Source organism: Corvus cornix, chromosome 2, assembly GCF_000738735.6.
Source record: "Corvus cornix cornix isolate S_Up_H32 chromosome 2, ASM73873v5, whole genome shotgun sequence".
Taxonomy (NCBI): Eukaryota; Metazoa; Chordata; class Aves; order Passeriformes; family Corvidae; genus Corvus; species Corvus cornix.
Window position 1 is genome coordinate 64,696,601 of NC_046333.1, and position 27,472 is coordinate 64,724,072.

General features: G+C 43.0%; 1 protein-coding gene across 1 annotated transcript in view; it reads right to left on the bottom strand.

The window, feature by feature from the left end:
- The window catches only part of PHACTR1 (phosphatase and actin regulator 1), a 308,164-nt gene that overhangs the window by 10,831 nt on the left and 269,861 nt on the right, over positions 1 to 27,472 (bottom strand). Inside the window, 2 exon segments of the mRNA XM_039549910.1 lie at positions 5,719 to 5,780; positions 10,616 to 10,671. Coding sequence (XP_039405844.1) covers positions 5,719 to 5,780; positions 10,616 to 10,671 — 118 coding nt within the window.

A 27,472-nucleotide genomic window follows, 5' to 3' on the forward strand; every position in this document is an offset into this window, starting at 1 on the left:
TTAAAACTACCTGCACACACTGTGCACTTTCCAGCCTTCTGCTGCAGTTGTCTGTAGTTCTGCACTGCCTGGGAAGAGTCAGGCCAAGCCATGGAGTGGCTCCTGCCCTGAATTATGTGCAAAAGGTGAAAAACAACTTTCTTTATCATTCTGATATTCTGCAGACCTGTCCTTACCTCCAGAAAAGGCAGACAGGATGATTAAGTCCTCATTGAACTTTTTGCTGTATTTATTGACAGCTGTGGTTTGTGTCACAGCATATTTGACTTTTAGAAGTTCCTGTTGTATGCTACAAGCCAAAAAAAAAAAATGGCAAGGGTGGATTGTATCACGTCAGGAAAGCATGTTCATTGTTTCAATGCATTTCTTTCAAATTCCACAGCAGAATAGGCAGCCACAGTCAAAACTCCTCTTAAATTAGTGTGCTGATAGTCCACATGTCGCACAGCCAGTTACATGGGCAGGGACAGGAGTTGGCTTTCAGGGGGCAATCCTCCTTGGATGCACAGCATGCTGGCGAGTGTCAAAAGCAATTACACAATTGTTTCCAAAGAAGGTGCTACATAAATGTGTGCATGTGGCTGTAGGTTAGCTGAAAAGTTTCACTGTTAGAGTAGAACATTTGTAACCAGGATAACATCAGGAAAAATAATATCCTGATAATAATTTCCTACACGGTATATGATGCTCTTCCCACTCACTAGAAGTAGATGTGTTTGAAATACTTTACCCTTGTGAAGGGTGAAAGGCCTAAATATTTAATAAAATGCTTGAGATTCTGTTCTGCAACATTATTTATGTTCCTGAATCCACCTTTCTTCCAAATTAAGTATCTCAGTTTCCCGCATTTTGTCGTCCAGGGAGATCTAAAACAGCCAGGATACTGAGTGAAGGATGAAAAATCCCTCCTTTCTTCAGCATTTGGGTGGAGCTCCACCGCCCTATCCTGCATCTGGCTGTAGGCGTGTGTGCTTGTTCTTGGCACGGTTGGTTGTCTTTCTCTTCTTTGTTTAGAAAAGATGATTGTGATGGGAGGTGGCAGTGGGGCTGCTCTCCTTGCACCAGTATCCCTGAGCATGCACACACAAATTGGGTTCAAACACCTCATGTGGAGGTGGTCTGCAGAGCTGCACTAATGTTCTGCCTGTGAGATGCTCAGGAGAACAGGAGTGAGGATGGAAAAAAGATGCACTGACTCTTGTGCCAGTGCTCTGGCTGTGAAAGAGTCCTGAAATCCATGGCTGATATCACATAATTCATGTGTAGCCATAAATCTACATATATTTCCATATATAAATACACCCACACAAAATATATTCAGTACATTACACCAAAGTGCCAGTCTGATCATGCTAAGTATAAAGAGAGAGACAACCACGTTAAGTCATTTTCTAAAAGCCATTAATTAAAGCTACATTATTTGAATGGTTAACAAATTTCCCTGCCTTCTTCTCATGCCATTGCAGAGATTTCCAGTGACCTTCTAAGTGTGAGGGTCTTGCAGTATCTTTGGGCTGCCCAGAGCTCCCTTAACTCTTGATAGCTGGGGAACCAGCTTTGCAGGACAGACTGCAAGCAGCCCACTGCAGGTGTCTGTTCAGTGTGTGTCCACGTTGAGGGCACAGCTCATCTGAGATCTCGCCTTGCAGTTTATTTTTATGATGTGTGAGCTGTGGTCTCTTGGGTCTAAATTGCTTAATGCTACAGAGTCCTTCTCGAGCAACGCCTGAGAAGGAGCTCTTCTAACAGACAGAAAGAATAGGGCACATTCAAAAACTCCAGGACAAGGACATGGCCAAGGGCTCAATGTCCATGGCATGAGAAATGAAGCAAACCCAAGCACCACCATCAGGTAAAGTGGAGGGGGACTTACTCTTGCCACTCTGGTCTTGGGATTTAGTCAAATGTAAAATGCTGAGTTTGCTCCATTTCAGTCACAAGGAAGCCTGTTGTCTTGGCACATCATCATTGCCTGCTCTGTTACTTCATTAAAATGTTATAGTTGTTATTTAAGGAAGAAACCAAGCTGAAAAATTACAAACCCTAACCAGCAGCACACACAACCCCCTCTCTCCTTTGCTCCCCACCTTCTGTGGCAAAGACATAGGAGCAGGATGTGATGAAAATGCCCTGAAGACCTTTCCCTCTGACTATAAATGCAGTTTATCCAAATTAGCCACTAACCCTTTTTTCTTCTCTGACCTTTCTCCTCCCCACTGCCTCTCTCTCACCTCTCTCTGATGAGTCCCACCTCTCCCAAGAGTTCATTATTTTCAACAGCCTTTGCTGGTGCAAGCCAGCGGAGGCCAGTTAAAGAAAAGCTTGAACATCTTCAAGCAAGGGAGACTTATCCCAGAGAGGCACCAGTGAACAGAGAATTTAAATTGGACCAGGGCAGGAATTTACCAGGAGCAAAGATTTCAGATTATTGCATTCATTTTAAGAAACAGCCACACCTCTTCAGTTTCGTAGTCAGTATTACAGCTCTGAGAGATTTCATTTTGGAGGTAGACCTCCGAGAAAAATAAGCTATTGGCAGGGGGGGATAGGAAGCAGTAAACAGCTCTGGGGATTGGGGAGCATGGTGCCAATTAAGAGAAGTCAGGTAAAGAAGAGTTCTATTCCACTTTGCAAGTGATTTGTACGTGTTCTGTTAATCCAGGCTACAATTCTCTCTCTGTAATGGACGTCCCCAGGGGACATTCAGGCCTGTGTTAATTGCCTTGGTGCTTGGCCAAGTTCGTTGTGGTTCAGAGAAGATACATTCTTGGTAGTAATTCCTGGGGGCCCAGATCTCCCTGTGGATGTAACCCATCCAGAGGGCCCCGCACATTAATATTCCTTGAATGGGCTGGGGCTCAAGACCAGTGCTCAGAGAAAAAACCTTCCTAATCTACATGTCCTTCCACTCAAATGATGCCAGTCCACATGTCCAAAGGTGCTCAGTGGGCCTAAGGGGCAGGGAGAGAGAGAAGACAGAGCCGGTTGGGCATCTCAGGTGACAGGCAAATATGCTTCCCCTCTCCTTCCTCGGGCAGGAGGGACATGAGCTACTGAGAAACTTAGCCAACAGCATGTGCCTCCATTTTGTTATTTGAATGGCAGCTATTTCTCACCCCAATTAATGTGGAGCTAGATGAGTCTGAGAGGATGGAAAGTGCTAAAAGGGGCAGCTCGCTATAGGTCACCTGATTTCTTTATAATTTTTTTTTTTTTTAGAAATTGCCTGTCCAGATGATGAATTCAGCTGGATATTTATTGCTGACTTTAATAAGGCATCTAGACTTAGCAAGGTAATCTTACTTATTACAGCATGTCGTGTTACAACTTATCATCATAACAGCTGTAACAAAATGTCAGTGCTGAAGGAATTTTAAGAACAGCTTTTTTATGGATGGAGTGGGTTCTTCCCTTGGAATTGGAATATTGCCACCAGAAAAACTGGGGGCAGTAGCAGTTTCTGTAGAGCAAGGTCAAAAGTCTCATCAGTGGCTTCTACAGAATCCATTTCCCTTCTTATTCTCAACTACACAGGTTTACAAAAGAGGCAACATGGCAGAGTTTCTTTATGTTGAATTTACCCTGCGGGCATGTGTGTGCTTGAAAACTCAGTGCAAACAGAAAGGGCTGCTGGGCAACACACTTGCTGTGCTCAATTAAACTTCTGCTTGATCTGAGGTTTAAAATCCTTTGGTAATAAGACTTCAGTACAAACCGACAGAAGGAGCTTGCCACTCTGCTGTAAACACGACGACACATCTGGGACAGGCTCGTGAAAGACACAGCTGGGGAATAACAACTATTTTTGCAGGATTCACTTGCTGGTTGGCATTTCTAGTTGTTATCTAAAACACTTGCACACTTTATTCACTTCTTTTCTCTAGTGATTTCTGAGCTTTTATGATGGTATGTTTGGTAGGTGAGAACAAAATCTGTTGTTAGATCAGCCCTGCAGTTCTTTCATTAAAATTACATGTGTCACTAGAACAATTTACAACAGTTTAAACAGATGATCCAAATCAAACAATGCTAAGCTGTGTTGCTATCAACCTCAGAAGTGTGGGGGAGAAAAATCTTTACTAGAGGGAAAGCCAGAAAAAGACTAAAAGGTATGTGACCAGGAAGAGGGGTATGAACATTAAAGAGCCAAATGCCAGGGCCTCGGACTGCTGCTGCTGCTCTCCCTGTTGCTCCTGCTTAAAAGTGCAAACAAGACAAAGCAAGAAATCTCACAGAAGACTGCTGAGGTTTTACGGAGCAGACACTGATGTGAAGCAGTGGCAGCCTGGGTGCTGTAGCTGAGCTGTGGCCTCTGCCTTTGACAAACAATTCCTGTGCTCGGAACCTTTCCTAGAGGATAGTGGAGGATGGGAACTGTGTGGCGACGATACCGGCTCAGTCAGCAAGCCCTCACTTCTCAGGCAGCACACTGGGTATGGGGAGCTGCGCTCTGTATCTGTTACAGCCACTCCTCAAACGGCATCAAGCTCTGCACTGGATTCCTGCACGTGTTTACCCTTCAGTGTACAGGGAAATTGAAAGCCTGGTAAAATGGTATTTCCAGCCTTTGTGCAGAGCCTGAAGCCCACGAAACATCTGCAATGCAGTTAGGATCTTTTCTTTCAGGCAGTGCTAAGAGGGAATGCAAAATCATCCCACAAAGTCATTGTGGTCAGGAATATAAGTGTTTTACAAACAGTATTATGGCTCTCTAGTTCCTGCAGACAATAGCAGTATCTCCCTACCAGTGACCAAGAATTCCACCTATTTACATGAACTGAGAATAAAGCATGAGATTTTTAACCACGGAAGAAAGCAATTCAGTTCTCCGAATGTAACCTTTCCACACATATTTAAAGACCTTTCCTTGTTATTATTGATACCATGAAAGCTGTGATCACATAGGTCAAAAAAACTAAGCCATCTAAAACTGTACAGAAAGGGAATGGTGCTGCTTCACAAGTATGTGAGTTTCTAGGGGGCTTTCTTCACCTCTGGAAATAGGAAATACATCAGTGGTGAAAGAAAGTTTATCTGCAGTAGGAGGATGGATTGTTCATGGTGTATGTTTGGGCATCTGCAGACATTTATGCCAGCTGCAAAACCGAATGTGTGTATCTAAAATAACTGTTCTTCAGTTTTAAGAGTAAATGACTTTTGAATCAAGTGATGCTGTTTTGTTTGTCCGTCCCTGCCAATACAAGATTGTTTTCTGCACTATATGCTTTTTTGCAAATGCTTGTTTCTATTTAGTTTAAAATGCCTCAGTTGACAAACCCCCCCCCCCCCCCCCCCCCTTTCCAGAAAACGTTTCGCTTCCAGTTTTATGAGGGGTTTTTTTTGGAGGAATTTTCAAAACAGCATTGCTTTAACTTTGCTCTCTGTAATGGCTACAGAAGCCATTACATTTACAAGAACATTGGTCCTTGTAAATGCTGGTCTCTATCCTTCGCTGTTCAAAACTCCTTCAGTTATGAAGACTAGATCGTCTTTTGTTCTGTTTGAAATGTTACCAGCAGTAGCCTGAAAAGTGGTTTCCTTTGCTCTCTGTGGACTTAGACCCTGCAACATTGCCGATTTCTTTTAAAGATTTTTTTTTAAGACTTGTTTCACACTCTACTTTTGAAAATGGTGCTGAAAAAAAGGAAAAAGACAAACAACTGTGCAGTAGGGATAAAGTTACAGTAGTGTCATAATACGATCAAAGTTGCTTCTCACCTTGCGTGTTAATCTTCTCTTAATCTCTCGTTTTTCCTCCTGCTCCTCTTGCTCATTCCGGGCTGTAAAAGATTTACAGGGATCTCAGACTATGGACTCATCAAGCATGCACAGTCTGCAACAAAATAAGCCTTTCCATCACGATATGAATGTTTCAGGACCTCTCTGATGCACAGTATGTCCCTCTGGGGCTGGTGAACATCCTCGATCCGTAGCTACTGCGCTTCTTCACACACTTCATAAAACATCTACAGCTTCCTTCCTTTCCCTGTGTTGGCACCTCTTCATGTGTGTCACTTTCTAGAAGGGCTGGGCAGAAAGCCAGCTCTTCAAAAAATGTTATCACCCTGCCCACAGGCCTGGCGGCCTCGGGGGGCTCAGCTATGATATGGTCGGATTCTGCAAGGTCAATGGCTGGAAAAGAAACACATGCATTTTTTTTCCATTACAGAATAATTTCTTGCAGCTATTCTTTGGAGATATAGAAAAGGCCCTTTGGAATAGAGGTGCCAGGCAAATTGTGCAACTTCCCATGGCCTGAGCAGAGTTAAGGAGAGTGCGTCCTTCCATCATGAGCTCTCAAAGTATCACACTGGAGCATAAAAGCACATTCTAGGGCAATAAACTTTCAACATTAAGTCAAAAGATCACATGCTACAAGTTCTTACCAGGGCATGCCTCAACTCTTCTCCCTCAAGAGCAAAGTAACATTTAAATACACTAACTCCTCTTCAATCTAGGAGCAGGCTGTCATGCATTGTCTTTACATTTACCAAAAGTCACTAAAATCCCAGGTTTCCAGGTACTCAGCCTCTCAATCAGTTAGGATCCGTCTCCACTGCTTTGGTGGATGGCTGAAATGCTCCTTACTCCAATCATGCTGGCACATAACAGGTGAGAGCAAACACAACTCATCAGCTTTTCCCGTAAGTACTCTGTGCTCCTGCTGGGATCCGGTTTTTGCTCAGCTAGGACTAGCTCAGGCAGGAATAACTCTCTGCAGGGGAGGTTATGGACCTCAAAGACCAGCTGAGGACAGGTGCCTTGATTTAAATTGTTAAACTTTGGACTGCACTAAACTCAAGGGGGAATCCCACCTTCCCCTCTATTGATCCTGCAGATGGAGCAAGCGCCTCCTGCAGAGAGGCAGTAACAATCCACCAGCCATGGCTTCTTCAGCTGTGAGAGCATGAGCCAGCACTCCCACTAGAAAACAGGAGCTTTCCCCACACAGAAATGAGACCTAAGGTTCAGAGACCACAGAAGCCTCTGAGCGGGTGAGGAGGGCACGGTAAAGCGTCAGGCTGGAAGCCAGGTTTCTTGCTGCTCAGGACAGTAGAACTGGTGGTGCTATCACAACTGCTCACTGACTTCAGCAGGACTGGGAAGTCTCCACCAAAGTGGACAAAAAACCTGTCAATGTTATGACATTTCACACTACACTCCTGATCTTTAAGTGCCATTTTACCAAAAATCCTGCTTATATTTTCAGAAGGAAGGAAATCAGTAGGGGAGTAAAAAGAACACAAGACAGCAGGGAGTCACAACTGTCTCTTTAAATGATCACTGGATATCTACACCACCACTTTCAATGGTTTCTGTCCCTACTGGGCTGGATTCTCTTCTAGCAAATGACCCTCTAGCAATTTTTTTCTTCCCTTTGTGTCTCAAATTTGGTGGAGTTGGTCCTGCAAATGCCTGCTTTCAGACACAGCACTAAAGAGAGTTAAAGAGTCCACACAGAGTGAGGGTAGAACTGCAAGCAGCCAAGGAGTTATGTATAAAACCCAGTTAGTTATGGCTATTCGTTTTTGTCCTTGGCATCTGATGTTTTTCTCTTCTCCTCACTCTCAGCCCAACCCACCTTCAGAGACAACCAGGCAGGCTTAAGACTTCAGGCAGGTAAAAGCTGGAAAATAGGAATATATTCTCCTTCCAAACTAGAAAGTGACTCTGTTTTAGCTATTTCTTTTAAGTTAGGTCATGCCAATCTTGTGAAGCTACAGAACTGATGCTTTATTTTATCTTATGTGTGGAGATTCTCTGTTCTCTAAACCTGTGCGTCAGGGTGAGTGGGTCGATGTAGGTGTAATTTTCAAGCCTGACTTCTGTACCAGTGTGAAATGTCCCCCAATATAGTTTGAGGCACTCGGAGCCTACCTAACCATCATTTTTCTGTGGAATTTATGCAACCCTGAATGTGCCAGGCTGATAACTGGACTACTTTTATCCACCTGTGAAGTGGCACAGGGGTGGTGCACGATGGGGGATTTGAGGCATCCTTCCTTATTCGCTTTGACAGCAAGAAAAAACTGTAAGGTGCTCTTTAGTCTTCAAACTAACCCTGCAGGTCTGGACTCCTCCCACTACATGCCTTTGACCTAAATCTGAGTCAGTGAATGGAATATACTTCAGTGAAGGACCCTACAAGAACCAGTTGTCTCTGCTCTGTTTCCTTGCTGTGGCTGCTGTGATCTTACTATCAGCAAGTAGCAGAACTTGGCAATGAATGCTTTGCCCTTGTAAAGATAACTCATAATTATTGCAGCAGCACAGAGCTAGGAAGCGTTCAATTCATGTATGAAGACTGGCTGTCCAACCACATTTTGCCTCATTTTGTCCCATCAGCATGGGCAGTAATACAGTTACACATATAATAGGAACATCATGGTACCAGACATGACATTTTCATCGGGGACATTTCAGCTTTAACTGAAGAGAAAATCCTGTTTAGTCTGCTCAAGAGCTTGGTAGGTTTTCTTTTGTCTGTGTGTGTGTGTGCATGCTCCGAACTGGGCTTCTGCAAATTGCTTATGCAGAGAATTTACACTCTTTTTATTACCACTTCCTAAGTCTCTCTTTCCTGGCGCTCCATTATGTTTATTATAATTCTCCTTCTCAGAAGTCTAGAGGAAGGAGACAAAGTGATGTACAAACCAGAAAATATTTATATTTACTTGTTTAAGGGTAGAGCATGTTTATGCTTTCTTTTTTAAATTATGTAACTATTTTAATTTTTTTCTTTCCTGCTGTGGTTCACCAAAAGTCGGAATGCCTTGGAAATTGGAAGCTGTTTGTCTACCAAGACACATGTTTTGGGGCAGATCTGTGCTAAAGCAAGCTACAAAAATTCCATTTAGGAAATACAATATGGTTCTGGATTCAGGGTAGTATTTTCAAACATCCATGTCATTTAGGAGCCTTTATTCAATTAAAAAAGAAATCGATGTTTCTCAGGGGCTAATTCCTCTGAAATGTAAGACATCTTTAGGGTGCTCTGTGACTGCTGTGCTTGGCAACCTGACCTTTAGGAATGTCTGCAAGGCACCCAGCTTTGGAGATGCTGCTCTCTGCTGATGCTGGTCCAAACGCTGCTGGCAGAGCAGGTGCCCAAGACCCCACTTCCCCAGTGCCAGGGCAGTGTTTGCTGGTCACGCACCAGTGCCAGGTGGTGCCTGACATGTGTTTGCTCATAGGTCCCAGATGACAACATGAGCTGCCAGAGAACTGGCCTCTGTCCCTCTGTGCCTGAGCCTGGCATCAGTCACGTCGCAGGTCCCCCTTCTCCAGCTGTTCTGCTACACCCCTGTGAGACAATCACATCTGGATGTGCCAAATATTTCCCCAGGTTCTGCCCCAGACTTCCTCCAGCAGGCAGTCACCAGAGTTAGGAGTAGACAGTAGGAGCACAGTTATTAAGAGAGGGCTGGTCCCCAACAAATGGCTTTTCGGGCAGCCTCAAGCTTGCCCATGCTGCTCTGCTGTCCAGTCTTTTCTCCTCTTTGCATTGACAGTGGTGTCTCTCTCCCTCTCTCTTTGCCTGCCACATGTAATAACAAAAACAGATGAAAAGACCCTGCTGGGCATTAACACTTTCATTAATTTGCTAAGAATTTGATTTTGAAGTATTTAATAAATGAATTCTGCTGATTTTTTTGAGAATTAATCTTCTGCTACCACGTTTTTATGATTCTATACAATGCAGTTATTTGAACAAGAGAAGGTGAATTATGGACCTACCTAAGGAGACATTATGTGTAAGGTACCATTTAGGAATACCTTTTTCTGTAGTAGTTTTTGAAAATTGTCCTGGAAACATGTATTTACTAACTTAAAAGGGGAACAACTTGTTTCTTTTGTTTTCTGTTTCCAAAGTAGCAGCAACAATTAGATAAACAGCTTTTTTTTTTTTTTTTTAATATTCAAACCACCTCCATGCTAGTAGAGAAACTGCCATTTTCTTCCTGCTCATTCATGAGGTTATGAAAGCTGGACTCAGTCCAGCTTCCCTTGAAGTCAGTGGCAATGTATCTGCTAACTTAACTTAGTTCAGGACTTCTAAATAGTATTTTGTCCCTTTAAAATATCACATGCTGAGAATCTACCAGCAAATTCTTGGCTGATTTAAAGGAAGAGTTTCAGGGGAACATTTCAGGGAAATAACCCTGAGTCACACTGGATTCTTTTTTAAATTGAATAAAGGCTCCAGCTAGTGTAGATTGCTGTGAAGATTTTTAGGAAAGCTAATCAAGCTATGCCCTAACGTCTTCACTAACTTAAAATGGGATGCTCATCTGTGTAAGTGCTGCATAAAGGAGGCTTTTCAGGATGATTGACCCCCTGTTTGGAATGTCATTCAGCATCTGGGTTTTTTTCTCCATAGGTTGTTTATTCTTGTAAATTTACTGACTCTGATTTTAAAGAACTGTTTCTGCAGATCTAGATGTTGTTGCAGACTTCCACTCTTATTTGCACTTATGATGCCCTTTATTATTTTATATTATTATTAGTGATGCTTACACAGAATAGTTGATATTAATAAAAACCACCAAATGTATGTGAAAGCTAACCCAAATTATCTGGCTTCAGTTTAAATGTCAGCAGAATCAGGACTTACGTTTCAGTATGTTCCTCTGCTCCAATTCTTCAGCAGTTGGCCTCTGGCTCAGTCGTCTGCGAAAAAAGTCCAAGATCAGTTTTTGGACCATATCATATTCTCCTCAGTTCTCTGTCTTGAAGAGTTACTTTGGGGTGTGAAAGGCAGAACAGAAAGCACTGACACTGCTCCATTATGTACTTGGAATGCCCAGACCATGCGTGACACACACCATGCTTCGCTTTCGCAGTTTCCTCTGTTTCCAACCCACGAAAGACAAAATACGTTATGTCATCTTAGGCATGACTCTCCCACCCCTACCCCAGGCAGAGCTGCTGAAAGCTAAGCCACACAGATGTCTCCACTTAATTTCCTTCCTTCCATGCCTGCTTCCTGACTTGCACAAGTATTTCTAGCTAGGATCCAGCTAACCCTCTCGCTGCCCTCTTGCCAGCCTCCTGACTGTGCCCCGTTTGTTCACACAGTTTGAACATGCAGGCACAGTCCACAGAAAAAACAAGGGACTGTTTGGCAGCACTGAGGGCAGAACAATAGCAGCCCTCCTCCTCCTCACCACACTCACTTCCCTCCTCCTTCTCTTGTGGCTTTTATTAAATCCTATATTGAAGGATCAGTGTGACTTGCTAGTCAACCTGTACATAACAGGGTCACAAACCCCACAATCTAATTACAAATGGGGACTCTGTACATAGGAATGACCTGAATATTCAGAATACAAAGCAAGCACAGAAGGGTCTTTGCAAAACAAAGCAAACCAGAGAGATGACATCAGAAGTCAGCACTGTTGGGCATCCTCAAACTCTTATCCGAGTCAATGGGAGTTTTGTCAATGATACCAATGACAGGACAGAGCCTTTCCTTCCTTCAGACTTGGTCATTCTGAGACATTTCCAACTTGAGGGCCCCAGTCTCTGCCAGCTGGACCAGTTTCCCTGCACGTTACTGGGCACTGATAAGAAATGATAAGAATGCTGCATGGCTTCATCTTCCACAATGAATGGTTCCCTGACCCTGGGCACAGCAGCTCCCTGAAATGGAGCTCGCTCTGCAAGGCTGTATGAGAGATGTCTGACAGTGGCTCCTCAGCACACAGGGGCTCAGCTGCTGCTGCATACTCATCCCCAGCCTTCTCCAGAGCCAGAAGTTCATTTGTGTGCCAGTTCAAGACCCCTGCCCCTCACACTGTGTGCAGAGCACAGGGCTGAATGAAGAAAAAGCAGAAGGTAGGAGCCCACCTCCTACACCAGCTCTTTGAAGGCAGAAGCTTTACAGGCACCTGATTTTAGAGTCTGAAGACTTCCACCAGCAGAGGTGATACCAGCCATATGTCCTTTGGGGGCACTTTACACCATGAAAGCAAAACACAGCCCTATTTCAGTGTAGAATTTGGAGTCAGGAACTTTGTCCCTTTCTCATGGCAGATTAAACATTTATCTCATTATAAAATTGTTAAAAGGGACAGAAACTGATCCTTAATTCAGAAGTAAAGAATGACTGCAATGTACTTTGAAGACGGAAAGTGCTACTCAAGTGCTTGCTATTACCATCTTTAAACTTCTAGCTGTTGCTAATAGGAGACTTTGCCTTAGACTACAAAGCAATTAAAACTACTTCATTTGTAGCAGCACATGAGAACGAAAAAGAAAAAGTTGGCACTCTCATCCCCACCATGTGTGTCTGCAGGAATTGTGTTATAAATGTTTTCAATCCCTCATGCCATGATGCTTTTCAAGAGGATGGATCAAAGGGATGTTCAGGAAAAACTCCAGCCATCCAGCATGTGGATGGCTTCTACAGAAACAAACATCACAGTAAAAGGAGAAAGAAGAAAAAGCTCCACAAAAGGTCCTCCCCTTTCCAAGAAAACAGGGATTGAAGGACTCAGATAACTGTTCTGTCAGAACAGTTCACGCTAGGACGTTTCTAACAGAAGGCAGAAGTTTTATCTTCCTACAGAAGTGATTTGCAACAAGGATCAAGTCTTCCATGTGTTTAGTGAGGTACCTACCATGAAGTACGTGCATTTAAACTAAGCTTTTAACCCTATGTTACCGAGTCATTGCTTCCACACAAGAGGACAGAGATTTCCTCCAAGTACGCCCTTGTTATTATATGCACCCTCTACTCCTGTGCTGCTCAGGACCTATAGACCATGGGATTCTTCCCCGCAGTGTCTGGTAAGGCCCCTGGCAAAAGCCAACCATGTTCCCCATCAAGAGCCAGATTACTTTGTAGAGCCCATTATCCACCTTTTTCAGTCTGCAGAGTGCTCCTGCCTAAATAGTGACCACCATTTTTAAGTGATGCACAGCAGAAAAAGCCATGACACTTTGGATAGATTCATTCACGGATTATCAATCACTTCTGGAGTTTTACAATCCCAAGAATTTTTAATAATGTGATTTAGGCAGTAGGAAAAGCTAAGGTATCCTTGTAGTGGAACAAAATCTTAATTAGTCCTTACAGTGCAAGTAGTAAAGCAATGCTGGAGGACGAAGAAGGTCATGAATAGAAGCCGTGGAGGTTTCTGGCCTCCAATACCCCCATCTGCTTTCATCTCCATGAACTGCTGTTACATTCCCATTACCATCATCCTTTGGGACTGACTGAACCTGCTCTTGCTCCTTCATTGTAAGTCCCTCCTTGATGAGCTCTTCAAACAAACCCAGCCCCTTCCACAGCCCTTCCCTTCCAAGTTCTCACAATTATCTCTTTTCATGGCCTCTTGCTCATTTAATTTAATTTCTTCTCATGCTGTTACAGTGACTTCTGCCCCCAAACTATCAGGGCTTTACAACCACCTCCACCAGCTCCTCAGAACAGCACCATTTTAGCTCTGTTTTCTTGCCTCCTAATTTCTAGGTTTGCCAGATGTTGAACAGCTGTTAACATCTCTGTTACTCTTTCAAAATCTTGATACTAGTTACAGATAATGTAAATCAAGAAACACAAGCAGCTCTTGCTTTATTACTATGGCTGTAAAGACATGTTTTTTTTCTTTCACACTAAATTTCAGTACACCATCTCCAGCATACAGCTCTGACATTGGCAAACACCAGTGGTGATAGCTCCCCTCTTCTGCCTTCCTTCCTGTGCTGCCGAGAATAAAAAGTTGTTAATGAAGCCCACCTAGCTTGCAGAGGTTGATTTCAGTGGTTTGATTGCTGGCTTGCTGCTGTGCCTTATTTAATTTAATATCACAGGGGCTGCATGAGGCAGTCAGGAGGCCACAGGTCAGCAAAAAGGTGTCTCATTAGCAGCACAATCAGAATAAATGGGAGAAAATGGAGGTGAGGAAGGAACCTGGTGCCATGGCAAAGAATGGATCTGCTTGTGCACACTGTAAGGATGGAGTGGGATGTGTGCTGCTGCTGTTGATCAGAAGGGTAACTCCAGATGTTTCATGAAACTGAGTGCAGGTGTCTAAACAAGGAAGAGGCGAGACAGACCTTAACAAGTAACCACCTCTAACAACACTTTCTGTGTTTAAAATCCCTCGTGTGAACATGCCTGACCTTCACTGTGCCATCCGTACAGTTCTGCAATATGCTTCAGGCATTCAAGAGGACAGGAAAGTTTTTTGTAATTTGTGCTTTACAGTGTATTGCTTGGTTTACACTCCATATGTTTTTGCAATATTGATTACAACAGTTTTGCAAATACACTGTGACAAAGGTTTTACTACAAAGGAAACCTTCCTAAGATTTATGGTGATGTAAGGAAAGCCTTGCTAGGATTTCACTGAAAAAAATCATATCCAAATGAGATTGTTAGTGAAAAATAAAAAGTTTGCTCACATTTACAAAGATAAACCCAATAGCAAACCAGTTTTCTGAATTAATTGCCTGCATGATCAAATGCATCACACTCCTTGTGCTAGACAATAAGAGCTGAGCAGTTCTTCATGAGGACAGTGTACAGTAGGGCTTATTTTGTTGGGAGGTTTTTTTTGTTTGTTTGCTTGTTCTTTTGAATTTGCTCTGGGCTGGACCGGTCACATTATGGCAGATGAGTAGGAGTTTGGGGCCAGAAGGGACAATCATGCAAAATCAATTGCTGTAGATCTAAAATATTGGCTGGTGCGGGTGTAATCTCTTCAGGGAGCAACAGGAAAGAAAGGCAGCATTTTTGCTGGTGGATGCTACTGTTTGGAGCTTCCCCAGCAAACCAAGAACTCAGAATGAAAAGTTTCTGCTCCATGTGTCAGTGTTCTGCAGATGCAATACAAGGGAAAACATCTCCTTGAGCACGACAAAACACTTAAATGAAGTACACAGTGATGCTTAGCCTGCTCTGCAGTGTGGCCATTCCCTGAGGGTTCTCAGGACAGCAGCCAACCCATTGTGGGGCCTCGGCTCAGATTTTTGCAGCCCTTTGTCTGGCAGCACCTTTGAATAAAGATGCTCCTGGCTGCCTAGGCTGTCCCCTACCAGGACTCATGGATTTTCACTCCTTGATCTCTTGTTTTGCTGTGGATGAGTTTTAAGAAAAAGCTGGTTCACGCCATTATGTGAACAGGATGATGTGGGATATGTGTTTTCTGTGTACCAGGAATTAATCTTTGCCTCTGTCCAGAGGACAGGAAAATTTAAGAGCCTAGCGTGGGGTCATACGCAAGTATAATGGCTGGATATAATACACGGCTTGCCGGAAAATGATTCCCCACACACTTGCCAGGCTTATTAACTGTGAGTGTTTGCAGACATGAAAGGCAGAACCTAGCAGCTCTCTAGTGCTTAAATGGTGACATCTGGTGTGTGTGACCCATCAGCAGGACTGGTGGATGTGGCAGGGCCCACAGCAGTATGGTGAGATGTCCAGAATATCCCCAAGGCATCTCTGAGCCAAGTCATGCTCACACAGCTGCTCCTCATGACTTAAGTCACCCTGATGTAAAATAACGTCTGAGCACAGTGGGGCATAACCTCTGGAGCAACTCCTGAAATTGTTCTGTACGTGAAAATATCTTTAATCAGCTGCGACTGGGCTCATACTACCCTAGACAGTGCTCTAACAGAGCAGTAAATCTGTGCTGGACATGTGAGAAATCAGCTGCTACAAAGAACTACTTTTCACATTGTTCTTTAGCTGACATAAGTGAGTGTGACTGAAGCCAGTAGAACTGTGCTGATTTACATCAACAAAATAATTCCACACGAGGAAAACTCAATGGGAGTAGAGAGTCTTAATTTACCTTGCCTTTCCCAATAATAATAATGCTGATAGCAAAGCAGAATTGATGAAGTAAAGGCTATCAGGGGCCCTTTGCACTCCCATGACACATACAGAAAATTCAGAGAAAAAGGGAGTAGAAGAAAATCTTGTATTTGCTTCTACCAGTTAACTGTTAGCAGAGGGCAGGAATGAACTACCTCCTTTCCTTACATCACAACGAGCAAAAAAATCATTGTAAGCCTGGAGGTCCACTTTCTCTGAAGTGTCAGCCCAGATATTGCCAGCCAGCCTGTAGAGTCTACAGAGGACTGTCATTCTCCTAAAGAGGATTTATAAAATGGGATTAAATACAGTTTTATCAATGAGTGAACAAACTGAAAGCATATTAAATAGAAAATCCCTACCCAAAGAAGCAAGTGTAACAGTTTTATACCAATAAAATTCTTGTACTAGAGTCCATTAAAATGTTGGCTAATCTGTAGGATTATCACTTTCTTTAAACTCACTCACAGGTAAGTGTGACAAGTCTCCTGGTATCAGTCATGATAATACGCTTTATAACTCCTTTTCCTGAGAAATTAGGGCAATAAAACCATAAGGAGTGTTTGCCACGACTCAGCTATCATGTATTGACTGCTCTGCACTTCCCTGTTGTTTTAAAATATTTAGCCTCTGGGAGATGGTGGTGTTTCTGCAGCTATAAAGAAGCCTGTGGCAATGACTAAAGCAGACCAACATGAGCCAAGATGCCTGTTCATCCCTAGGAAAATGGGTGAAGCATCACTGTGACAGAGTGTAGCAGAGAACTAGTTAGACAATTTTGGTAGGAGGTGTTTGCTTTGGGTGAAAATCTAAAAAATTGCTAAGTGTCAGTTGAAGATAAAAGTACTTTCTGATGGTGCCTTACTGGTATCCCAACATGTTCCCTGGACTGGACCATTTGATTCAGGATAGCTGCAACAGTCCCATATGCCTGGAGGAGAGAGGCAATGCTTTTGCTCAGCATTAGTGCACTGCAAGAAATACAGAACAGTCTGGAATGTGAGCCAACCAAATTACAGTTCCCATAACACATCTGCAGTTGTGGTTCCAGCTGGGCTCTACAGGAAAATCAGATTTACAACTAAAATTATTCAGACTTTAATTCAGGCTCTAAGCAGTCATTTACTAACCCCCAAAATTATCCTTATCCCAGACTTGATTTTGTGTTGAGAAACAGCTTCAATATAGACTTTAAAGCTCCGATTAGTCTCGATTGCAGTGAGGATTTTTGGGAAAACTAATCAGCAAATTTTCTGCTTGCTCAAGCATCTGTGCATAGTGAAAAATATAACCAAGCTGGCCCTTTGTTTAAAACTCCTAAAAGTGACCAATTTGTTTTCCCATTATTTAGATCATGTGAATCTATTCTTGAGTCATGGCTCAAATGATGTTGTTTTTTCTGTTTCAGTTCACTGAGGGATTGAATTATTATGATTTTGATTTATTCTTTGGAAAGTTACAAGCTTCCCAAGAAAGAACTGTCTGCCCAGAGTAGGTCTCCTGGGAAAAGAGAATCATATTCAAAATGCAGATTTTGACAATTCATTAAGTTTGCATAAGGTTAAAATCTTGTTCATCATATACGGAAAAAATTTCTTTAAAATACCCAAATAAAGCAGAACTATCTTGGGCCATGATGTCTGTATTTTGTTAAAAGAAATAAAGCAATGACTAGATAGCTCTATAACTCTGACTAGAAACAGTGTGAATAATGACATACCCAAGTCATCAGTCTTCCATTAGACCACTATCACAATGCAGACACCTCCATTTTCCCAAGGAATCACTTCATTTCTTTTCCAAAGATAAAGCCAAGCAGTGACAGACACACAAATTCAAATTTTGGCCCCCTATTCAATAATACTAACTGCTAAATGCCTACTGGTTTGTGGAACATTGCAAGATCGTGCCTCACACCTCAAGCTCTAAAATGGAGCCTCCTCTGTTTCATTACTGTGCTGTTCCATTAACGTCAAAGCTCTCAGCCAAATGCTGGCTGTTCACATAAAATATGATCATGTAAGTTTAAATGATTTTAAAAAAAGAGACATGGCTGAATTAAGATCATTATACCACATAGGCTTTGCAGCATTATTTCTCAAATCTCTTATCCCTAGTCCCAAGAACAAAATATCCAACAACTGCAGTAGACAAACAAAGAACAATCCTTTTTAGAAGAGGGAATTTACTATGTATCTAATTCAAGAATGTATTTTTGGAACAATAAAAGTGGGATATTTTTGAGTACTAGAAATCCGGAGGGAGAAATGTACTAAATGCTGGTTGAAAAATCTAAAGCATGCCAGAAAAAACAGATGGATGTTAGGACCCATTGTAATGGAGAAAAAAATGTTCTAAAATGTTAGCTATTGTCCTTCTGTTGTCTCTACAGCATTGTGAGAAGACACTTGCTTCACCAAATGTAATAATATTGAATTAAAAGCTGATTTTACTAAGCTACAGAGATCATAATTCACAGCTCAAGGTCAATCTATGAATGGCTTGAGTAAAATGGCACCAAAAATAATCAATCTGAGCTGAACAGATATGCTTGCTGTCTATAGACATTATTGAATGGTTTCTTTTAAAATCTCTTCTCTCTACAGTAATGTTGTTTTGTCTCTGAGAACAAACATACTTACAGCAATGAGTCTTTAAAGATACGTTTTTGAAGTAAAGATCTAGAACCTGAACCTTAGGCCTTAAGCTTTAGTTGCCTTACACCTCAGAGCAAGTTATTTTTTTTCTGGTTAAACTGTTTTCCTCCAAACACTGGTTTTTGACAGCTTCTCCTACCAGCTTCTGCACTTACTCAGTTTTGAGGTGCAACCTTGTATTTGGAAGATCTGTAGGAGACCAGATCACCAGCACTATATTTGCAAAGGTGTTCCCAGTCTCCTGCTGCTGAAGGGTTTCATGGAGTATCCTATGGACCACCCTGCCAAACAACAGACCTGAGTTGGGGGCCCAGACTCCTTCAGCTCTCTATCACCCAGCCAAGCCAGCTGTGACTGGAATTGTGACACCACCCCGGTATTTTTAGCAACTTGGATTAAACAAATCTGGGGTCTCTCTAGTTTCCAGCACACATGTGCTTCTTCCCATAAAAGTTATACTCTCAAAAGCAGAGGCATCTCCAAGTATGAGCCAGAAGAGCAGAACCCCCTTCTCTGTTGGAATTTTCCCCACCCTGGCTCTCAATGCTCAGGGAAGCTTGGATGTTGGAACGTATTTCATATAGGAATAAAGCAGTTATTCCTCTATGTATGTGGCATGGCCTTGGGATGGCGACAAAAACCAATGCTTTAGGTGGGAAGAAGTTCTGTGGGACCAGGGAAGAAAACATGGAGGTAGGCTGAGGGATGACAATGGAAGTACAGCCCCACTCCGCAAAGCTCCTCACCTAAAGCCCCAGTGATCTTTCCCAGCAACACTCTCTTCTAAGGATCCCCTTCTGAGAAATCTGCTGTCACAAACTTAAATGCAACGTATCCTGAGGAGCAGCTGCTGGCTCTGAGGAAAGGTTGAGGGCTGAAACACATCATGGAGGAACCATCTTCCCTACATTTAGTTGAAGATCAAACCCTGTTGTAGATCTCTGTGGACCACAGTGGCTGCATGGTGTTTATCTACAGACCACAGTGACTGCGCATACCTGACCCGTACATCAGCAGGTATGTTACACCTCTAGCACTGCCAACATGCAGTATGTTTAACAAAAAAAGCAGCAGCATCACCTTATCTTCTTATTCACATACACACTAATACAACTGTAACCCTAAAATATCAAGCCACGGACATTTTAAACATGTAAACAAATAAACCAACTTTGCTTGGCAGTCCAAGTAATCTGTGACCATCATGGAAAATCTCAATCCAAAACGTAAAAAGCTGTTCATTTTAAGGAAGGAAATCTGGGTGGGGAGCTTCACCAGCTTGCTGATGTCAATCTCAACATATGCATGGCCAACTTGATTAAATCTCCTCTGTTACTGCAGCACCTACAGACCACTCAAAGAACAGAGAGAGGAATTACCATAAAATGGGTTGGAAAGGACCTTAATGATTATCTAGTTCCAACCTCCCTGTCATGCGCAGGAACACCTTCCACTAGACTGTTACAGCGGGGATTACTGTAACACGCATATATCAAACCAGGAGTCCCGTGGAAAAGAAATATCTATGGACAGATTCTTGCTAGCTGTTTCAGAGATGTTTATTTCTCCAGCCGCATGGCCGGGGCTCTGCCCAGGAACTGTTCCAGTCACCGGACCAAGGGTCCTTCTGCCCCGCGCAGGGAACACAAACCAACCAATGGGAACGAGGCTGAGCAGGGGCAGGGAAACCCCGTGTCTGTGCCCTCAGGGCCCCTCTCCCAGGGCTCCATGGCAGGGCTAGACCAGGTTGCTCAAAGCCCTATCCAACCAGGCCTTGAACACTTTCAGGGATGAGACAACCCCAGCTTCTCTGGGCAACCTGTTCCAGTGTCTCATTACCCTCACAGTAAAGAATTTCTTACTAATATTTAATCCAAACCCACTGTCTTCCAGTGTACAGCCCTTGTCCTATCCCTACGTGCCCTCGTAAAATGTCCCTCTCCAGCTCTCCTGCAGAACTCACTTTAGGCACTGTAAGGCTGCTCCAAGGTCTCCCTGGAGCCTTCTCTTCTCCAGGCTGAACAACCCCAGGTCTCTCAGCCTGTATCACAAACTCCCTGACCATATTAGTTTGTTGTAGACCATTTTACCAGTGCCAGCATGAAAGGCAAACGAACAATAGTGCAGAAATAAAATTCATCTCCAAATAGGCACTTTACACTGGTAATGTCCAAAAAAACCCAACTTACACACTTTCTGCTAAATGAATCAAAAGCTAAAATACCCAGTGACTTGGAATAGCCACAATATAGGAACTCCAAATAAAACCTTTCATAACAGAAGTTGGCAGTGTTAGCAATTCAAAACTATGGTAATTCAGTTTCTAGTAGAAAAGATGCATAGGAAATAGCACGGTGCCCATACTTCGTCTTGTTACTGAAGTGGAAATTCCTGGAAGGGAACAAATTTGAGAGCTTTAAGAGTGACTAACTATTTTGTGACAGAGGGATTTCATATCCCCAGATTGTAGGGTTTTAGATCCCTAGACTTCATGAAAGGGAGGTGATAAATAGCAGTAACTTTTTACAGAAGGGTTGTGCCTAAAATTTTTACTTGAAGATTAAGAATTAGGACTGGCTGAAATGTTTGTGACAAACACTAAAATTGCTGGAAGATTGAGTTCTAGAAGGTCAGAAACTATCTGCAAGGTGAGGTCAAACTTAGTGAGTAGTTTCAGCTGAAAAAAACCAACTCACTAGACATACTTTTCTTAAAAAAATGAAGTGTAAATAGCATTAAAAATGCACTGGACAATATTTAATTCTGACCTGAAATGCTAGTTTTCAGTGTGTAATAAAAAAATTAATGATGCCTGTACTTGCTATTTTTAGTCAGTTTTCCCTACTCCACTTGTTAATTATTTTGTTCCATTTGAGTACCAAACGCAAAAAATCCCTTATTCGGCCAAGTCCAGTAGACACAACTTTCTTTCCAGTAACTGCTACAGTGATTCCAAGCACAAATCTACTCGGGTGGATTACAAGAATTCTCCCCAGCACCTGTGTTGCAAATTCCAGTGCAGGTGCCTTGGTCATTCCTCACCATTTGATGCGATACCTGCTGGTCAGACCCGGCCTTTGCATATGTTTTACAACATCGATTCTTTTGTATCTGCCTCACCAACTGCACATTAATTTCTTATCTTTCTAGAGAATGTCATGTTTCACCACCCTATCCAGAAATCTGCCCATTGTACAAATTCCCAGCTGGTGTGCATTTAACACCTTCACTGCCAGAGCCTACTTCTGCCTCTGTGCATTAACAGAGGTCAGAAACAAATTTTTTTAAATCCTAGCATCTCATGGAACATCAATGAAAACATGCTGCACCAGAGAAAGAAAATAGCAAAGATGTCTAGCTTTAAAAACAAAACCAGAAGAAATTATTTACCTGGTTAAAATTAAAAAACTCCATGACTTAGAAAACTACATATTTATTATTTTGACAAGATATTAGGTATGATTATGTCACAGTTATATCATTGCCTTTTGGTTCAAATCTAGTGGCCTAAAAGCATGACAAAATATTTTTTACTCAGGAGAATTCTTGTCCCATCTGCCTTTTCTCCCCTTGCAGTTACTGAGATGCACATAATTACCTGGAAGCTAAATTTGGACCAAAAAGCGATAAGCTTTTTTCTGTTGTTGCTTTGTACGTATTTCCACAGCAAAACAAATGGAATGCTATAAAAGAGGCTTATCACATCAAATAGGGAATTAGCAGCGGGAATCAATAATCTCCAAAGTAACAAAGATCCTATTTCCAGGCAAATACTCTTAACTTCAAAATAAACAACCCCCCCCTTGTGAAGCAAAAGACTTCCAGAGGGACATTCAAACCCTCTGTGCTACGTTGAACAGGCTTCAGCCTTTCTCTTTGTCCCCTGCATAGTGTGACATCAGCTTTTTACACTTTCTCCCTGAAGTTTTGAGGGCTCAGTTCACCCCCTACTGAAGTTTCTCCACTCTCAGTTTTCCGACTAGCGTCAGGTGCCTGTACTCTTGCCTGCACATTCCCCTGTTCCACCCGACACTTTATCAATGTGAAAACCTGCTTCATTACCACAATCTAGCTGCTGGGATGATTCCAGTATTCTTTAGACTATTTTTTTCTCTAACTAGAGGTGATGTTAAACTATGGAGGGGGAGGGAATGCCCAATGACATCTTCCTTATATAAAATGGGAGAGAAAACTATTCCTGGCCCTGTTGACCTAAAGAATAATTTCTCCTTTACACTTCAGACATTTCACTTCTTACATCTCATTGGGAAAGTGTTGTAGATATCTTCCCTGTGATATTTCAAATGAGGGTGCTATCAAAATCCACCTTTTTGTAATTGTTTGCCCTCGAAAGAAAGACTGCCTCACATCAGTGACTATTTTTTGAGCTCCTTACTGAATAGTTATGCAGCTGGCATTCAGGCAGAAAGGCTGAAGAGAATTAATATTTAAAATACTTTGTACTCAAGACAAGCACAGTATGTTTGTTCATGGCTGCTGACATGCCATAGGAGAAACCTGGATTTCCCTGCAGGCCACACTCAAATGCCAAGACTGAAATACCTCGGTCCTGGGCATTCAGTGCCCTGGTTTTGTGGCATATGCTTGTTTTCTGTATATCCAGCTCCAGTGATGGCAAGAACAGGAAAAAGGCAGCAAAGGAAATCATCACAGGCACCCTGACAAAAATCCCTTCTGAGTGTTTACTGATGATACACAAAGTGTTCATAAAACTGGGAACTGCACCTACTGCTATGAGAGGCTGCAGATTGGACTAAAACATGCGGGCTAGGATGGCCTGGGCAAACAAACACAGTGCCTACTTCCCAGTTCTGCTCAACTTCTTTATTAGTTTAAAACATGCAATTTCTCATTCATCCACATTGAGCTGAAGTAAAAGGATTACACCCTCTCAGCCCTCCTTCTGGCCCCAATGGCCACAGCCATGGGGACTTGTGTTTTGCTTTACAGGCATACTGAATTTACATCTGTACCCTATAGTTTATTGGGTGGTAAGCCTACTCTCATCACTGGAGATTATCTAGTGCTAATAACAACTTTGCTCAGCTAATGAACACCAGCTGCTAAGAAATGGGAGGCGGGGAGAATGTCTCACAACTACTACACTCTGTCAGCTTTTCAAACTCCTCCGAGCAGTGTTTTCAGCAAAATGTGCATTAAATACACACTTCCACTCTATTTTCTTCTTTAGAGACATCAGAACACTGCTGCACGATGCATTAGTGGAGATCATCGCTGCTGTATAGATACCAGGCAGCAGCACTGTAGGCTGTCTGGGATGCTTGTGAGAGGACCAAGCTCCCAATTCCCCAAACTGAGAAGGAACAATAATTTGTTGATTCTTGTCTCTGGATTCACCCACAGACAGAAACTGTTGAAGGCAGATCTTAAGGTTCTGCTTCTGATAGAAAAGGAGAAGAGTGCTATACAAGGGTGCAGGGACACTGAAAACTCTTGGAAGGGAAACTAGAACTCAGTTTGGTGGTTTTTTTTTTTTTTTTGTTTGCTTGTTTTTTTGGGTTTTTTTGCTATGTAAGCGGTGGACTGAGGGGATGGGGAAGTGCAGGGCTGAGAGTTGTTGAAGGAAGCTGGGTGTCTGGAGTTGATTTCTATGTGAATGCAGTACGTCTGTGAGATGTTCTTGTTTAGAAACTGAGTCCTGGTAACTTTTTCCATAGAGCAGAACACAAGGAGTTTGGTCTCAAGGGCTAACCCCACACTCTCTTGGGACTGAAGTAAGCTAGAGACTCTTAGAGTCTACATGTCCTAGATGGGCATTTGTCAGAGCTTGTGACCTGGCTAAATTGTCTGTGCTGGCCCAGCCATTGTGCAATAACCCAAATCAGAAGAAATTAGTCAAGCATTGCAGCAGAATAGGTTTATGAAACATATTCACAGAAATCTTAGACTGCAGAGAGTGAAGGGAATCAGAATTTGGGGAAGTCTGTGACAGAATTTGGCCAAAGGTACACAAAAAAAACCCCAGCCAACAATGTCGTACACTTCAAAAGCCAAAGATGTTGCTAATACACGTTGACATTGTGAGTTCTCTTGATACCTTGTGCTATTGCAGAATGGTTTGGCAGGGATCTCTGAAGTCCATCTGATCCAACCCCTCTGCTCAATCAGGGCTGCCTAGCACTGGGACTGTGTCCAAATCACTTTTTGAATATCTCCACAGAGAGAAACTTCACAATCCCCGTGGCCAACCTGTGGCAGTGTTTGGTCACCCTCAGAGTAGAAATAATGTTTCCTGATGTTCAGAGGGAACCTCCTTGTTTTGTTTATGCCTGTTGCCTCTGGTCCTGTCACTGGGCCTCACTGAGGAGAGCCTGGCTCTGTCCCCACTGTACCCTTCCTTCAGGTATTTATACACATTGATAAGATCCCCTGAGCCTTTTCTTATCTAGGCTCAACAATCCCAGCTCTCTCAGCTGTTCTCCACAGGGAGGATGCTCCAGTTCATCTCCATCATCTTCATGGCCCTTTGTTGGACTCTCATATGCCTGTATCTCTTTTCTACAAAGGAGCCTTGATGATCCTTGTAGGTCCCTTCCAACTCAGAATATTCTGTGATGCTGAGCCAGAAATAGACACAGCACTCCAGATGTGGCCTCACCAGTGCTCACTAGAAGGGAAAGATCATGTCCCTTGGTCTGCTGGCAATACTTTTTCAGTGCAGCCCAGAATACCATTAGCCATTTTTTTCCCCCCACCAGGTTGCTGGCTTATGTCCAACTTCGTGTTGTCAGAACTGCCGGATCGTTTTCTGCTCTCCAGCTGGGTAGCTCCCAACATATACTGGTGCATGGGGTTGTTCCTTCCTAGGTGCAGCAATTAGCACTTGCCTTTGATGAAATTCATGAGACTTTTGTCAGCCCATTTCTCCAGCTTGTCAAGGTCCCTCTAGATGGCAGCACTATCCTGCAGCGCATCACCCACACCTCCCAGTTTGGCGTCACCAGCGAGTTTGCTGAGGACACGTTCTGTCTGTCATCCAGATCATTAACAAAGGATGTTAAAGAGGACTGGACCCAGAACTGAGCCTTTGGGATATACTGCTAGTTACTGGAGTCCAACTAGACTTGGGGTGCCACTGAACATCAGCCTCTGGACCGGATGGCTAAATGGATTGAAAAGTCTGAATGGCTGCACCCATTCTTGGGCACCTGAGGAATCTTATGGGAGACAGTGTTGAAAGCCTTACTGAAATCTACACAGACATTATCTACTACTCCCTGGTTGTCTACCAGGTCAGTAACTTCACTGTACAAGTTCATCACATTGATCAAGCATGACTTCCCCTTGTAAATCCATGTTGACTACTGATGACTTTTTTCGTCCTTTACGTGCCTGAATATGGTTTCCAGGATTAGCTGCTCCAGCACCCTCCCAGTGATGAAGGTGAGGTCAACTGGCCTATAATTCCCTGACTCCCCCTTGAATAAAAGGGTGACATTTGCTTTCCTTCTTGTCTTTGAGCACTTCTCCCAGTTGCCATGATCAATCAAAGAAATATTAAAGACAATAAGGATGGCATTGAATATTTAGTAATGCCAGGTCAAGTTCATCCTTTCAGATATCCTTTTATGCTGAATAGTGAGGCAGCACTGCTCTCTGGAAGATTTTAACATGTGCCCTAATTGTTAAAACATGACATGTCTAGTGACAAGTGCACAGAACTGAGAGAAAGGCAAGGTACAGTGATGGGCAGGTGGGAGAATCAAATCTGAGGCAGTCAAGTGTGCAACAATCAGGGAGGATGCTGAGACAAGTGAGCTGTCATGCCTGGTATTCCTCCAGTGATGCCTTGCATCTCCCTATCTCTGTCTTGATACCTGCTCCAAAACCCTTCAGACTGAGGCCAAGTGCGGCACAGTACCTCAAACCAAGGTGAGGTGGTGGGGGGCTACTAGCACTACTGAACTACAATGAGAAATAAGACAGAATAAAGACCTGAAGAGAAGAATTAGTCAAGACAACGGGAAATAAAAGTACCTCCCAAAAATGTATCATATATGATGGTTGTCAGAGGCAAAAATCCTATCTTTCCACTGCTGAGCCTTTTTTAATCTGTCATGTCACGTTAGAAAACATGATGGAGCCCTTTGCTGGCATTAAACAGTGCAGTGCAAAATGCTGGCAGCTCTTCTAACTGCAGTAGACTATTAGATCTTCTTTACTAGTCTAGTCTGAAGGGGAAGATGAAATGGATGGTGGAATATCACATGGCTCTGTGATGCTTGCAACTGCCCAGGACTCTCTATCTCATCTTTTATGTCTGCTCAAATGAGGGAAGGATGAATGGTTCTGGCACAACCTCAGAGTAAAGGACACCAGGCATTTACATTCAGTTGTTAACCAGGAAAAGGTAGAGTCTCAGGGGCTGTTCTGGCATTGAAACATCAGCCACTGCTTTCCCTGAAAGGAGCAGAGGGAGGTTTTGGGATCAGATGGAGAATCCCATGATGGGAAGATGTAAAGGCACCAGACTCTTGTCACAGAAGCTGCTCCCCACTTTGAGACTGATGTGCAGCTCTAAACAAATCAGTTGCTGTCAGAGGGGCTGCCTGCCCTCTTTCTTTAATAGCTGAACCTTGAATATTAAAGCTTACCTGGGGCAGGGAAGTCCTTGTATGGGGGCGCAGAGTGCTCTTGGAAAGCCAGAATTGGAGCAGAGTTTGGGTGCTCCAACTTCGCAGTGCACCCAGAGGCTGAAGGAGTTTGTTTCCCATGCTGCTTGCATGTTTAGCTGAAGGTGGGCCAGCTGACAGGTCTATGAAAATACCAACACAGCAGATGACCAGGAATCTTTCCCTGTACCTTCTTTGAGGGGCTCCCAAGGAGAGAGTTTACTCACACTTTATATATAGCAGCCTTCCAGTACCTTAAGGGGGCCCACAAGAGAGATGGAGAGAATCTTTTCACAAGGGCATGTAGCAACAGGACAATGGGGAATGGC